Genomic DNA, 15,058 nt, shown 5'->3' with positions numbered 1-15,058 from the left:
TATTGTTGTCATATTGCATTTTGCACTATACATTTCTACTCCTATTTAAGATATTTTGTGTATTGTCATAATTTTGAGGTCATTGTCCTTATACTGTACATCTGTTTACAGACTGTTTACCTTGTTAATGTGAAGCCTTAGTCCTTTGGTTATTTAGGTAGATAAGACTTACAGATTTATAGTCACCCCTGCTTGTCATTTCTATAGTTAGTTAGGTTGTCCAGATTTACAGAAACATATGTCAGATGGACAGGTAGTCTTCAAACACTTCGTAGACATAGAGAATATGGCATTTAAATGTTTTGCTAACTCAGAATTCTGTTGACGTGAGACACAATTGCTCCTGGCAGCACTGATCTGATCCCCAGAGAATGTTGGGCTTCTAAGACATTTCCGTTTGGAAGTTTGTCTTCTTCTTGGCACAAGAAGTGGCCTGCTGGGCAAAGACCTGCCTTCGCTTTGACTGCTGACAGTCTGAACGCTGTCCTTTCCGGATGAGCAGGACACAGGAAAAGTGACTACTGAACTCTGTCAAGACAGGTAAGATGATCTTTCAAAATTCCTGCTTCTGAAAATGGTCAGATATTCTAGGCCCGTAGTCAAATTGGATGCCCCAACAATGCTGAGAAACTTTAGGTGACTGTCCAGGCTGACAGCTGTCTCGGTCTATTCTCAAAAGAATTTTGGAAATTGCTTGCTTGCATTTTCCGTTTTCTCAGGTATTATTATGTTCCTTCTCAGGTCTTTGATGGAGTTGAAGACTGGATAGTTACAGTTACAATCTTTTCGTATCTTAGCTAGAGCATATTAGTACTAGATTTAGAATCTTCAAGATAGGACAGCTTTTGGAGTAATCTCAGTAATTTGCCATTTACCTATGTCTGGACATTTCTGGACATTTGGTATGTCTTTCTTGTTTGATGTTGTTCTTGTTAGCTGTAGTTCCATTTTTGTTTATGTTATTACCCTTTGTTTCCTGGACAATACTTGATAGTCATTCTTATTGTACATAGTTTGCATTAAGTTTAGAACCTTCTTATTTAGACAAAAAGGGGAAATGTAGTGGTATTTGCTCCATCCGTGACCTTGGGTTATAGGGCCCGAAGGAGGCGGTACTTCTTGCCCTTGTACATGACCTCTTAAAAGGAGAGGGAGAAGGTTCATATGTCCCTTCTCCCTGCAGCCTGCAGGTGGATTTGCTCCTGGTCAGATAAGAGGACGAACTTCTGCTGTCCTATTCCATTCTGTATTCGTGAGTGTATTTCTTCAATTTACCTTAATAAATTTCCCTAATACTTCTTAAGCAGACTCCGTGGATTTATCGCTTTAAGTGTGTAGATTGCTTTTGGTAGGATGGCCATTTTCACAATGCTAATCTTACCTATCCATGAACATGGGAGATCCTTCCCTTTTTTTTGGGGTTTTTTTTCCAGACAGGGGTTTCTAAGTGTAGCAGTGGTTGTTCTGGAACCTGTTTTATAGACCAGGCTGGCCTAGAACTCACAGAGATCTGCCTGCCTCTGCCTCCCAAGTGCTGGGATTAAAGGCATGCACCACTATGCTTGGCTCAATGTTTTTTTTTTTTTGGGTTTTTTTTTTTTTTTGGTTTTTCGAGACAGGGTTTCTCTGTGTAGCTTTGCGCCTTTCCTGGGACTCACTTGGTAGCCCAGGCTGGCCTCGAACTCACAGAGATCTGCCTGGCTCTGCCTCCCGAGTGCTGGGATTAAAGGCGTGTGCCACCACCGCCCGGCATCAATGTTTTTTTTAAAAGTGTTTATTATACAAGTCTTTCACTTGCTTGGTTAGAGTTATCCCAAGCCCAAGGGTTTTTGTTTGTTTGTTTGTTTTTGTTTTTGTTTTTTGAGGCTACTGTGAAAGGTATTGTTTCCATTCCATGATTTCTTTTTCAGGATTTCATTTGTATACAGGAAGGCTATTGATTTTTGGGTTCATGGGGGTTGGGTTTTTTTTTTTTTTTTTGGTGGGGGACCAGGGAAAGGTAGCTGTCTGGTCCCTGGGACTCTGATGGCTGGGGCCTAGGGGCTAGAGACCTGGTCTGCCAGTCCAGAGATGGGGGCTTACCTGTTCCCAGTCGGTGTAGAGTAGGCTTATGATTCTGGTGATCTGGTTTGGTGGCTGGACGGTGCCCTTCTTTTGTGTTCTCAGGTCGCGTTTTGCTCATTTGTCAACTCCTCAGCTGATCTTGTTTCCTCAGACTGCAGACTGCAGGGTTCTGAAACCTCTCCCGAATGGATCTCAGCTGAGCAGGTTGTTCAGTAGGGCAATCTCATCAACACCTCCAATTTGTTGGGTTTCACAGGATTGGCAGCTGGGCCCTGGGTTGGCCTCAGGCAGAATGTTTGGGTCCGTTCTGGTTGCGTCCAGGACCAAAACTCCTTCCCCGAGTGCTGGGATTAAAGGCGTTCCTGCTCCAAGCTCTAAATCTCCATGTTCTCACCAACTCCTTAGCGGATAAAAGCTCAACTTTCAGTCTTTATTATGACTGTGCCTCTGCCTCTGCCTCTGGCCTTGAAGTCACTGAGATCCGCCTGGCTCTGCCTCCCGAGTGCTGGGATTCAAGGCATGTACCACTGCCGCCCAGCATGGATGATCTTTTTGATGTGTTCTTGTATTCAGTGTGCAAGTATTTTATTTGGAATTTTTGCATCTATGTTCACAAGGGATATGGGTTTATAATTTTCTTTTTTTGTTGGGTCTTTGTGTGATTTAGGTGTAAAGTTAATTGTGGCCTTGTCAAAAGATTAGGAAATGTTTCTCCAGTTTCTAGTTCACAGAATACTTTGAGGAGTATTAGCATTAATACTTCCTTTGTAGTGTGCTTAAATTCTGTGGTGAATCCATCTGACCCTGGCTTTTTGTTGTTGTTGAGAGTCTTTTAGTTACTGTTTCTATTTCACTAAGGGTTATAGGTCAGTTTAAATTACTTACTTGATCTTAATTTAACTTTCATAGATCATATATATCAAGGAATTTATCCACTTATTTTAGGTTTTCCAGTTTGATGGAGTACAGGTTTTTTTTTAAAGATTTATTTATTTGTTATGTATATAGAAGAGGGAGCCAAATCTCATTACAGATGGTTGTGAGCCACCATGTGGTTGCTGGGAATTGAACTCAGGACCTCTGAAAGAGCTATCGGTGCTCTTAACCTCTGAGCCATCTCTCCAGCCCGAGTACAGGTTTTTAAAGTATATCTTTATGCTTGTCTGGATTTCCTTGATGTCTGTTGTAATGTTCCCCTTTTCATCTCTAATTTTATCAGTTTGGATCTCTCCATCTTTTGGTTAATTTGGTTAAGGGTTTTGTCAATCTTACTGCTTTTTCTCAAAGAACCAACTCTTCATTTCATTGACAGTTTGCATTGCTTTTTTGTTTGTTTGTTTCTATTTCATTGAGTTTGATTATTTCTTTATGTTTACTCTTGTTTGGTGTTACTTCTTCCTGTTCTAGAACTGTCAGGTGTGTGGCTAAGTTGCTAATATGAGATCTCTTCAGTTTTGTTATTGTTGTTGTTGTAGGTACTTAGTGCTATGAACTTGCCGCTCAGAGCTGCCTTTATTGTGTTCCATAGGTTTGAGCATGTGTTCATTTTCATTTGTTTCTAAAAAGTTCTTTATTTCCTTCTTGATTTCGACATTGACCCATTGTTCGTTAATGGTGAGTTTTCGGTTTCCATGAGTTTGTATACTTTCTGCTATGGATGTTGTCGATATTCAGCTTTAATCCAGGATGCAGGGTGTTAGTTCAATTTTCTTATACTTCTTGAGACTTGCTTTGTATCCAAGTATGTGGTTAATTTTGGAGAAAGTTCCATGAGATGCTGAGAAGAAAATATATTCTTTTGTGTTTGGGTGGAACTTTCTGTAGATGTCTGTTAGATAATCTGATTTATTTAACTGCAGTGTTTCCCAGTTTCTTTTTTGTTTGGATGACCCATCTATTTTCTAAACTGGGGTATTGAAGAATCCCACTATATCACTGTGTGAGGGTCAATATGTGATTTTAGCTGTAGAAGTGTTTCTTTTACAAGTTTTCTTAAAGTCTTAGAGGGATTAAAACATTTGCATAAAGGTGAGGAAGATAAAAGAATTGTAAAAACATTTTCATTCCTTGTCTTAAACTCCAGTTTTTTAATGTGTTTGATAGAAAAGATTAATATCTAATGTTTTTTTATATTTAATAAAACAAATTCATGTTTTTCCATGTGAACCTGGAACAATCTAGACTCTACCATAATTTAGGTCACTGTTTTAAGGCCGTTTTCTGGGAATTGAAACTTGCTCTGTAGGAGGGAGAGGCTCCTGAGACTAAAGAGGTAAACAAAAGGTCACATGGCTGAAAAAAGCAGGAAGAAAAGATGCTTTAGGACCGCCCCCTAGCTTTATAAAGGGAGTAAACAACTGCTTAGGGAGGAGCCTGAGCTACTGAGAGAGATTGTTGGCGCCTTAGCCTCCTGGAAGTTATGCAGAGAGGCGCAGGGATGCAGTTTCCAGAGTCCTCTGCATCGGAGTGAAGTTTTTCATGATGCAATGGCCTTTGAGTCATCCCTGCTTATGAAAACAACCCCTCACCCATACTCTGTTAGCAAACCCAATAAAAACTCTGCTTCACCAAGTTGGACATTGATGTAATCAGTACTCGGGTTTGTCATGGGTTCTTTTTCAGGCGATCGTTGATGTGTGTGTGTGTTGTGTTTCACTAAGAAAAGCCTCTCACACAACGATCATGAACAAGGCTCAATAAAGAAAAAAGACTGAAATCGTATGAAGTGTGTCCTCTGAGCACAGCTAACTGAAACTAACAGTATCTGAAGGGAATTTGGGAAATTCCCAAGTACATGATAATTGAACAGCATACTTTTTCACTATTTTTTTTTTTAATTTGAAACAGAATCTCATATAGCCCAGACTGGCTTAGCTATGTAGCTGAAGATGACTTTCATTTTCTGATGAGGAGTTCAAGGCTACATGACAGCCATTTTCTCCTTTTGTTGTTATTGTTATTATTTGTGTGTGTGTGTGTGTGTGTGTGTGTGTGTGTGTGTGTGTGTGTGTGTGTGGTTTTTTCCCCCGATGAGTGTGTGTGTGTACATACATATGTAAAAAATATAAGGAAAACCATTTTTTTTTTTTTTTGCGATAGAGCCACATTATGTAACACTGGCTGCCCTGGAACTTGACAGATAGCCCAGGCTGGTCTTAAACTTGTGAGAATTCTGCCTCAGCATATGCTAGTATTAAAGCATGTGTTGCCACACCCAGTAAACCCATTACTTTCTACGTTAATTTTTTAAAAGTTATTTTACAAAATAAAAATAAAAAATAAAAATCAACAGAAGTATTATAATGTTACATCAAGATATGTGGAACTGGGCATATGCTTGTCTCGAATGTACTAGGCTCTCAATACTGCATAAACAGGTAGTTGTCCATACTAGTAATTCCAGCACGTGGGAGATAGAGATAGGAAGATCAGAAGTTCAGAGTGATCCTCAGCTACTTGCTGGGCTATATAAGACTCTGTTTCAATCCTCCCTCCCCGTGAATGCCCAACGCAACTCAACAAAGTAGCAAACAAAACCAAACAAAAATCAAACCCCAAACACAACAAAACCAGATTAGCACACTGCATTTTTGTTTTCAAACCTTTTCTATTTCTATCTATAAATGGCAAAGATGCTATTCCTAAAAGCAGACAAGTTGGGGCTGGAGAGATGGCTCAGTGGTTAAGAGCACTGGCTGCTCTTCCAGAAGACCCAGGTTCAATTCCTAGCATCCACATGGCAGCTCACAACTGTCTGTAACTCCAGTTCCAGGGGATCTGGCACCTTCACACCAATGCACATAAAATTAAAAAAAAACAGTTTTTTAAAAAAAGAAGACAAGTTGACAGTAAATAATAGATGATTAGTAAAGAGAGCTGGAGTGGTTATGTTAATATTAGAAAACAGACTTCATTATAAGAACAAAAAGACAAAGGGGCACATTTTACAATGAAATGTGTAAATACAACAATTTTAAATTACTACACAACCTACAACAGGAAGTCAACATACATTAACCAAAACAAAACAGAAAAGAAGGCAGAAGTAAATAAAAGTAATAGAAACCCTTCCCCTCTCAACAGCAGATACAATAACTATACAGAAGATTAACTAAGGTACAAAAGCCTTGTACAGCATCATTAACCAAATGGATCTGACATTTATAGATTGTTCCATCCTCTGAGTGCAGAAGGAACATCCTCTTCCAAGTACACATAGAACATTGTAATGGTTAACCTCGATTCCTGACTCGATTAGATTGAGGAGAGATTAGCAGGGCATTTCTAGAGGCAGTTAACTAAGGGAAAAAGCTCTGCCTGAATGTGAGCAGTGGCACCACCCCATGAACTACAAGTCCAGACAAAAATGAGAAGGGGGAAAAGCTAGCCAATGAGCAAGGCATCTGATCTCTTTGCTTCCTGGGCTCCTTGGAGTGAAGAATCTCTGCCACAAGATCTATGATATACACCCTCACTAGTATGTGGGCCTCACTAGTATTAGAATTTTATGAGAACATCTGTTAAGATAATGAGCTGAGGTTTATGTTGGTATAATCGCTACTTGGTTCATATTTGTCACTAGAAAATGGATAATCCTTTTGTTACCTGAAACAATTAAAATTAATTTCCCCCATCACCTTTATAATATATTCTCATTACAGGGAAATTTGGAGGTAATAGAAAAGCACAGTGCAGAAAAAAAATCACTGAGACATTTCATGTGAAGATAGCTAAGCTATCGTTTAAAAAAAACTATACATGTGTGCACGTATGTAGCAGGAATCTTAGAGAGTCTTATTAATAAAATCAAACCTGAGCCAGGTAATGGAGTGAACACTGGAAGGTCAGAGAGAAGAACAAACCACAGCTAACCTCACCTGGCCAACTTCTCGGCTGGTCTTGTTTCCTCAGACTGGAAGCCTCTGTGTCCTCATATCCAAATGGCTCTCAGCTGAACTGTGCTGCTAGAAGCCTGAAAGCTTAACCAGCCAAATGCTTAACCAGCCAAATGCTTCTAGTTTCTGGTCCTCACACCTTATAAACCTTTCTGCTTTCTACCACCACTCCCTGGGATTAAAGGCTGCTTTCTGGGATTAAAGGCATGAGTCACCATGCCTGGCTGTTTCCAATGCGGCTTGAACTCACAGAGATCCAGAGGGACTTCTGTCTCTGGAATGCTAGGATTAAAGGCGTGTGCTAACATTTTCTAGCCTAAGTATCTTGTGGCTTTTCTGTTCTCTGACCCCAGATAAGTTTATTAAAGTACACAATATTTTGGGGAACACAATACCACCACACACGTAGGTAAGCACGTGTGTGTGCACACACACAGAGTTTTTGAAACTGGGTCTTTCTTTGCAGCCTTGGCTGTCTGTAACTAACTGTAGACTAGGGTGGCCTCGATCTCACAGAGATCCACCTGTCTCTACCTCCTGAGTGTGGGGATTAAAGGTGTGCACCTCCATGCCTGACTATATTTTATTTTGAAGTGTGCGTCTATGTACAGTGTGTATACTAGTGCAGATGAACATGGAAAGCAGAGAAGTTTGATTCCTTTGGAGCTGGGGTTATGGGCAGCTGTGAATTGCCTGAGTGACTGCTGGAAAATGAATGCAGGTTCCAGGCAATACACACCCGGAACCACTGAACCACCCCTCCAGTCTCCTAACCTTTCCTTTTACATTTCTTCTTATTTTGTGGTGTTGGGGATGGGATCCAGAACATCTCACAGGTCAAGCAAATATTCTACCACTGAGATACTCAACACTGATCTTTTAACTTTTATAGTTTTTGGTTGTGCCTTTCAAGCTTTTTTCTCTTAAATCTTTTAATTACCATTTTTCTTTCTTTCCCTTTTGTGTTGACTTTTTAGGTTAGCACACAAGCTAACAAATGGATGTCACCATGGCATCTTCATATGTGTCAGTACACTTTGCTCTCATTCATCTCCCACTCAACTGCCCTCCTAAGTGTTCCCTCTCACATTTCCTTGAGACAGGATCTCTATTATGTAGTTCTGGCTGTCCTGGAACACACTGTGAAGACCAGGCTGACCTTGAACTCAAAGAGACCCACCCACCTCTGTTTCTCCTCTCGTGCTGGAATTAAAGCTCTACACCCAGGTACTCACTGAGTTTAATTAGTGTTCTTGGGACATTTTGGCAAAAAGTGAGGGTACTTTTTACCTTTGTCCTAAAAATCTGCCTGAGGATAAAATGAAGAGCTTTAGATTAATGCCATTGACAGAAGAGATTTCAAGACAGCCTAGTTTGACCCATATTGACCTAGTGTTGTTATTAGAATCACTCTTTTTTTTAATAATTTATTTACTTTTATCTTATATGCATTGGTTTTTGCCTGCATGTATGTCTGTGTGAGGGTGGCAGATCTTGGAGTTACAGACAGTTGTGAGCTGCCATGTGGGTCCTGGGAATTGAACCCAGGTCCTCTGGAAGAGCAGTCAGTGTTTTTAACCGCTGAGTCATCTCTCCAGCCCTAGTAATCACTCTTATGTATATCTATAATGAAAAGGAGCATGTTCCAATCCCAGCAAGCAGCAGAACGTGACAGCTTCAGCCATGTGGTTCTGGCCTTAGAGTCAAGGATACAAGGAAGGGGTTGAGGAATCTCCCTCCATGACTAAGGAAAGCTACTGAGGCCGGGTTTGTGTCGGGGGTGTCCCTGAATGGAGGCCTAGAGAGGTCATTGCATGAAGCTGTGAAGATGAAACCTGGATTGCCTTGGAGACCCCAAGATGTTGGAGATGCCAGAGCTGGGAGATAACGGCTGAGGAAAACTGCTAACAGTGAGTGGAACCAGCCCAAGAGAAAGAAGTGTGTTGCAGTCAACAAAGATGAAAGGAGTTGGAGATCTGAAGAGCATTTTGACATCAGACATGGAGATGCAGAGTTTGGAGTTTGCTCAGCTGGTTTTCGGTCTTGCTTTGGTCCAGTATTTCCTCACTATGTTCCTTCATTTTGGAATGGTAGTGTATATTTTGTGTCATAGTATGTTGGAAGCATGTGATCTGCTTTTTGATTTTGATTTTATAGGTGACCACAGTTAAGAGATTGCCATGAGCCGGGCAGTGGTGGTACATGCCTTTAATCCCAGCACTTGGGATGCAGAGGCAGGAGGATCTCTGAGTTTGAGGTCAGCCTGATCTCAGGAGTGAGTTCCAGGATAGTTAAGTGTACACAAAGAAACCCTGTCTCAGAGAGAGAGAGAGAGAGAGAAATTGCCTTGAGTCTCAGAAGAGACTTTGGAGTTTTAAACAGTGTTGAGACTGTGATAAACTATGGAGACTTTGGAAGTTAGACTATATGTATTTTGCATTATGATATGGCTACAGGCCTATTGGGACAAGGAGTGGAATGTGGTGGTTTGAATAAAAATGCCCCCCACAGGCTCATATATTTGAGTGTTTCATCACCAGGGAGTGGTATTACTTGAAAGGATTATAAGGATTGGGTAGGTGTGGTCTTGTTGGAGTAGGTGTGACTTTGTTGGAGGAAGTGTGTTACTGGGCTTTGAGGTCTCAAAAGCCAAAGGCAGGCACAGTGTCATTTCTCTCTCTCTCTCTCTCTGCCTAAGGATTAGGATGTAGTTCTCAGCTACTGCTCCAGGGTCTGCCTGCATGCTGCCATGCTCCCCGCCATGATGATAATGGACTAAATGTCTGAAACTGTAAGCAAGCCTCCAATTAAATGCTTTTTGTTATAATAGTTGCCTTGGTCATGGTGTCTCTCCACAGCAATTAGAACAGTGAGTAAGACAGATTGTGTCCTGGAGACTTTCTAGAAGTTAAATTTCTAGGTTAAAAACAGTATATTTCATATGGAATAGGGTTTGTGAAGGTACTTATTAAAAACTATGAATACCTAACTATTTGTTTATTTGATTTTCTGTCTTACAGGTAATTTATTCTGTCTTTTCCCCCAAACAAACAAAAATTGACAAGTTCCACATTTATGGACAAGCATACAAGGAAGATTGGTGTCCTGCTTTCTGTGGCCATTTGAAGAAAGTTGAGTTGTATACTGACAATTTTTCCTTAAAACAATGTGGTTGGAAAACTATAGATTATCATGACTGAATGTGATTATATTTACTATCATTTCATAAGATTCATAAACATAGCTGGGCGGCGGTGGCGCACGCCTTTAATCCCAGCACTCGAGAGGCAGGGCCAATCTGTGAGTTCGAGGCCAGCCTGGTCTACAGAGAGAGTTCCAGGACAGGCACCAAAACTACACAGAGGAAATCCTGTCTCAAAAATCCAAAAACTGAAAAACCAAAACCAAACCAAAACCAACCAACATAAGGAAAAACAAAACAACAACAACATAAAGAACAAAACCAAAAAGAAACAAACACAAAATTAATTCAGATTAAAATAATAGACTATTTATATTTTTTCCATAGTTGTGTCTGTTAGATAGCAAGCATATCTGTTGTGATGAAATGGATCTTTCAGGTTAACTTTATTTCGAAAGGAGAAAGAACATGACTCCTGTAAATTGTGTTTAAGTGATGTTTAATGCATTTAACCGAAAAAAAGAAAACTGTTGAACAACAGGTTGATTTCGACAGTTGGTAGGGGATCTTTGAACATTTAAAAATGATTTGAAATGTCATACATTTCTGTTCATCAAAAAATTATACTAGAGGTGGGAGAGATGGTTTAGTGGTGAGGAGCACTTGCTGTTCCCAGAACCCACATCAGGCAGTTCACAGCTGATTGTAACTCCAGTTCCAGGAGATCCAACACCCTCTTCTAGAATGTGAGGACTTGTGCACATACACATATCTAGGCACTCAAACATGCAAAATAAAACAAATCTTGAAAAAGTTATACTAGTCAGCCTGGTGTAGTGGTGGACGCCTTTAATTCTAGCACATCAGAGACAGAGGCAGGCAGATCTCTGTGAGTTTGAGGACAGCCTGATCTACAGAGAGTTCCAGGATAGCCAGGGATACACAATGAAACCCTGACTCAAAATTTGAGAAAAACAGTTATGCTAGTCTGATTATCAGAATGCATTATTTGAAAAGAGGCTCTCTCTTGCCATTCTATTACAAAACTGCAACCCTGACATCTAAGCATGACTGAAGCTGTTGGATATTTCACGAAAAATAAATAGAACAAACAAAATAAATAGAATGAACATGTGTTGCAGAATAAATGTGGGCACAAAATTGGAAACTGCTAACTTAGAAAACTGATTTGTGATTTGCAGAGATTATGAATGAAGAATGAAGTGAGGAGAAAAAAGATTTAGATAGGTTGGCTTGTGAGCTATACCCCCAATCACATCAGATTGAAGTAATGGCTGATCTGTGTGTAACAGTTTCAAGTTTGTTCAATATCAAAAGAATTGTACGCCAATGTCTTGCTGATCATGTACATATAAGTATCTGTAAGTATCCATAAGTGTGATGGGGTACATCTGTCTTCTAAGCACTTGGGAGGCAACAAGGTCATCGCAAGTTTGAGGTCAACCTCGTCTACATTGTGAGCTGCAGCCTAGCCAGGACTGCATAGTGAGATCCCTTCTCACTCCCTTCCCCCAAAAGGTAAAAATGCACATATTGTGTAAGCATGTCAGCAAATTAATATTATACATAAAACATATAGGAGAGAAATCGAGGGTATTACAAAATAAAGGAAAGAATATATTTTGGATCGCTTTTAGAATAATGATTAAGAGCATGGGGTTGAGGATGTAGCTCATTGATACAGTATTTATTTAGCATGCACAAAGCCTTGTGTTCAAAACAGCACAGAGTGTATGTCTTTTTTTTTTTCCTCCAGATCGAGTGTTTGATTGAATGTGGAATTTGTGCTTTGGTTTCCTCACCCAGAAAATGTTAGGTCCGCCTACTTTGGGGGGTGCAAGCATTGCATGAGATAATTCAGATAAAGGATCTGTATAGAGGTCGACATATAGTAAATTCTCAATAAACGTAAATGGGGTGCTGTTTTGTCAATTAGATGGAGGTAGAGTGGAGGGATCAAAGGAGTGTTTTCAGGAAAAAGTCAAGATGCATCCCTGGTACTTTGAGGTCAGCTGGGAATGAACTGAACCCCACTATGAAAAGGTGGAGGGGATCAAATGACGTCGACCGCCTTAGCAACAGGCCCCCAAAGAAGGTGAATTCCCGTAGCCAATAAGACACTGAGCTCTGGCAGAGGTAGCCAATAGTTGACGGAAAGAGGAAGAGGGAGGACGCGCCAATTCTCCTGCTCGAGCCTCGGCCCAACAAAATGGCGTCCGCGGCGGCGTCGCTTTGTTTCCGCGGCTCCTGCGGCGGCGGCAGCGGCAGCGGTAGCGGCCTTTGAGCTGCCGGGAGGATCCAGCACCTGCTGCGGTGACTACTAAGAGTCCAGTACTTTTCGTTCGGGATCGGGCGCTGGGGGACGAGGAACGGTACCCAAGGGTTGCCGAAGCCAAGCAGGCGTTCGAGCCAAAAACATGACCGCTGAGCCCATGAGGTAAAACGCAAGCCCTTGTCACGGGCCCCGGCGGTCTGCTCCCGGGAGCCTTCCCCTCGAGTGGGGTGTTTGCAAAGACGTGCGCTAGGTGCCCTAGGCCCGCGCGCGGCTTCGCGGTCAGCGGCAACGTTTTCCCTCTAGGTGAGCGGGGCTGGGGGAGTGCGGTGGGGAGCCCCTACGGGGCTAGGGGTGTGTGTCGGGGGCGGCCTGCGGTGCGCCTTGCCTTCTCCACCTCCCGCCGCCGCGGAGTCGGGAGCCTCTGCTCGGCTCACGCCTCCGTGCCTGCAGCGTTGAGGCCGGGGAGTCGCGGGCGCTGGGCGCTTGTGGTCATTCTTCCTAATCTTTGGGCCTAGCGACTGCGTGGGGAAGGAGGGGGAGGGGGGAGGAGGGGGAGGGGCGGCGGGAGGAAGTGAGGTTCTGGGACTAGCTAGCTCGGAAGGCGGTTGCCACGGGAAATCCTTGGCTCCCCGCAGCTCTGGCAGAAGAGCTTTCGGGGTGGGGGGGGGTGTGGGGGTGCAAAAAACGGTGTCTCGAAAGGTATGTAGCTTCTTTCTCACTCCAAATCCTGGAGGGTATCCTGGGATTTTTTTTTTAACCCCCGGGCGGCGGCGGGGGAGGAGGGCAGGCTAATGCTTTTGCTTTCTGAGAACCCCGGCATACTACTTTTGGCCAAGTCCGGTTTTTAGTGGGACATCAGTTGTTTTCCCCGCGTTTGGGGCAGATTTCGAGAAGTAGTTAGATCATGTTTTTATTTATTTGTTCCACGAGGAATGGGGAGTCGGTTAACGGGGATTCACCAGAAGTAAGATTTATTGCAAAGGTAGCTGTGGCCGGCAGGCCTTATCTTACCAGTCAAACGTTTATTAGATTCAGGCTGTTTTTCACGCGTTTCCGATTTGCTTCTTGACAGTTTTGAGTAGTTAATCTGAAATGTATACCGCTTTTATGTAGATGCCTTGTTTTGTGGGCAGTTTGATATTTGACTTTGCATCCTAAGAGTGAATTGAGTGATTTTTCTACTCAGATGAGATGCGTGTTTGGTGCCTAGTGGCAAAATAAAATTACAGGTAGCGTGGATCATAATTGCATTTGTAGTTGGCAAAACGAGGCTACCAGCCTATTTTCTACATTAACAAACAGCGCATAGATGCTCTCTTTACTTAGGGAAAATACACTTTAGTTCTTAAAATACAGGCCCTTAGTTGTGTAGCGATCATTGCCTTGCTTTATAAGTTTGTGTTAATTGGCTCAAGTAAAGCAAATCTTTATTTATGGGGTATTGGGAAATATTGGCTGGTTATTATCAGGTATTCGTGTTTATTTATTCAAATGGTGTACCTTACAGTTCTATGTGATTTCTAGATTTTACTTAGTTTCTTACTTAGTTGTCTGTATTTTGCCTTTGTGGAAGGTGAAGCTGGCGACTCAAGGATCTGAAGCTAGCCTGACGCAAAGCTAAAAATTCCCGAACAGAAAACATAGGTGTTGCCTGTAGCCTCTACGGATCAAGAGGCTGAGGCAAAACAATCTTGGATCTCAGAAGTTCAAGTCCAGCCTGGTCAATATCCTAAGACTGTATCAAAAGGAAAAAAATATATAGGTTGTACTTAGATTTTCTCCTTTTCTCTTTTCTTTTATTTCCTTTCTTTCTGTCTTTTTTTTTTTTTTTTGAGACAGGATCTCATGTAAACAAAACTGGCTTTGAACTGCGTAGTGAAGGATGATCATAAACTTCCCAGAGCTGGCATTACATGTCACTATCCTGGGTTTTGCTGGGCTAGGGGATTGAACCCAGGACTTTGGTGCACGCTAAGTAAGCATGCTACCAACTGAGCTATCATGTCCTCTTTGCAGTGCTGGGGAATGAACTAGAGCCTTGTGCATGCTAACCTATTGCTCTCCTACTGAGCTGCACCTCCCAGGCCTCTTTGTACATTTTATTTTGAAACTGTATTGACCAGGCTGGTCTTTAATTCCTAGGCGCAGTAGATCTTCCTGTCTCAGTTTTTCCAGTATCTGGGACTACTACACATAACCACCTCAGGAAGCTCCTCTCCCTTTCTTTAGGATAAAGAAATTATGCATATTACATTATGCTGGGGTTGTATTTATTTATTTATTTTTGCTAGTCTTGAGGGTTTTTTTTTTAGATCCTGGTGGTGATAATAATCATAACTAAAACTGAGTACTTGTTGTTCTTGCATAATTAGCAAATTTTAAAGTTACATTTATTTAGTGTATGTGTATGTGTGAGACCTACAGGAGTCAGAGAGCATTCTCCCCTTCCATCATGTGGATGCAGGGGGTAGAACTCAGGTCCTCAGTCTTGGCAGCAAACACCTTTATCCACTGAGCCATCATGGCAGGCCATGATATGTTTTTATTTTAAAGATGTGTCTTAATTTATGTGTTTGTATGTGTATATACATATACATGTGTGCGGGTGCTGGAGGAGGCCTGTCTTAGTCACTGCTCTGTTACTGTGAAGAGACACCATGA

At 41.8% G+C, this 15,058-nt stretch overlaps 1 protein-coding gene across 7 annotated transcripts in view; it reads left to right on the top strand.

Moving 5' to 3' along the window:
- The first annotated feature begins 12,298 nt into the window (after window positions 1-12,298).
- Atrx (ATRX chromatin remodeler) overlaps window positions 12,299-15,058 on the top strand; it is a 188,969-nt gene continuing 186,209 nt past the window's right edge. For 5 of the 7 annotated variants that reach the window (XM_052734627.1, XM_052734580.1, XM_052734576.1 and 2 more), the window contains exon 1: window positions 12,299-12,559. In XM_052734627.1, coding sequence (XP_052590587.1) covers window positions 12,540-12,559 — 20 coding nt within the window. In that variant the 5' untranslated portion in view covers window positions 12,299-12,539. Of the gene's footprint in view, window positions 12,701-15,058 lie in introns of all 7 variants that reach the window. The other 2 variants (XM_052734610.1, XM_052734591.1) reach the window with 1 other exon arrangement.

The sequence above is a fragment of the Peromyscus californicus genome, unplaced genomic scaffold (genome assembly GCF_007827085.1).
Source record: "Peromyscus californicus insignis strain IS unplaced genomic scaffold, ASM782708v3 Scaffold_10__1_contigs__length_136768540, whole genome shotgun sequence".
Lineage (NCBI taxonomy): Eukaryota > Metazoa > Chordata > Mammalia > Rodentia > Cricetidae > Peromyscus > Peromyscus californicus.
This window is presented reverse-complemented; position numbering and strand designations above follow the sequence as displayed.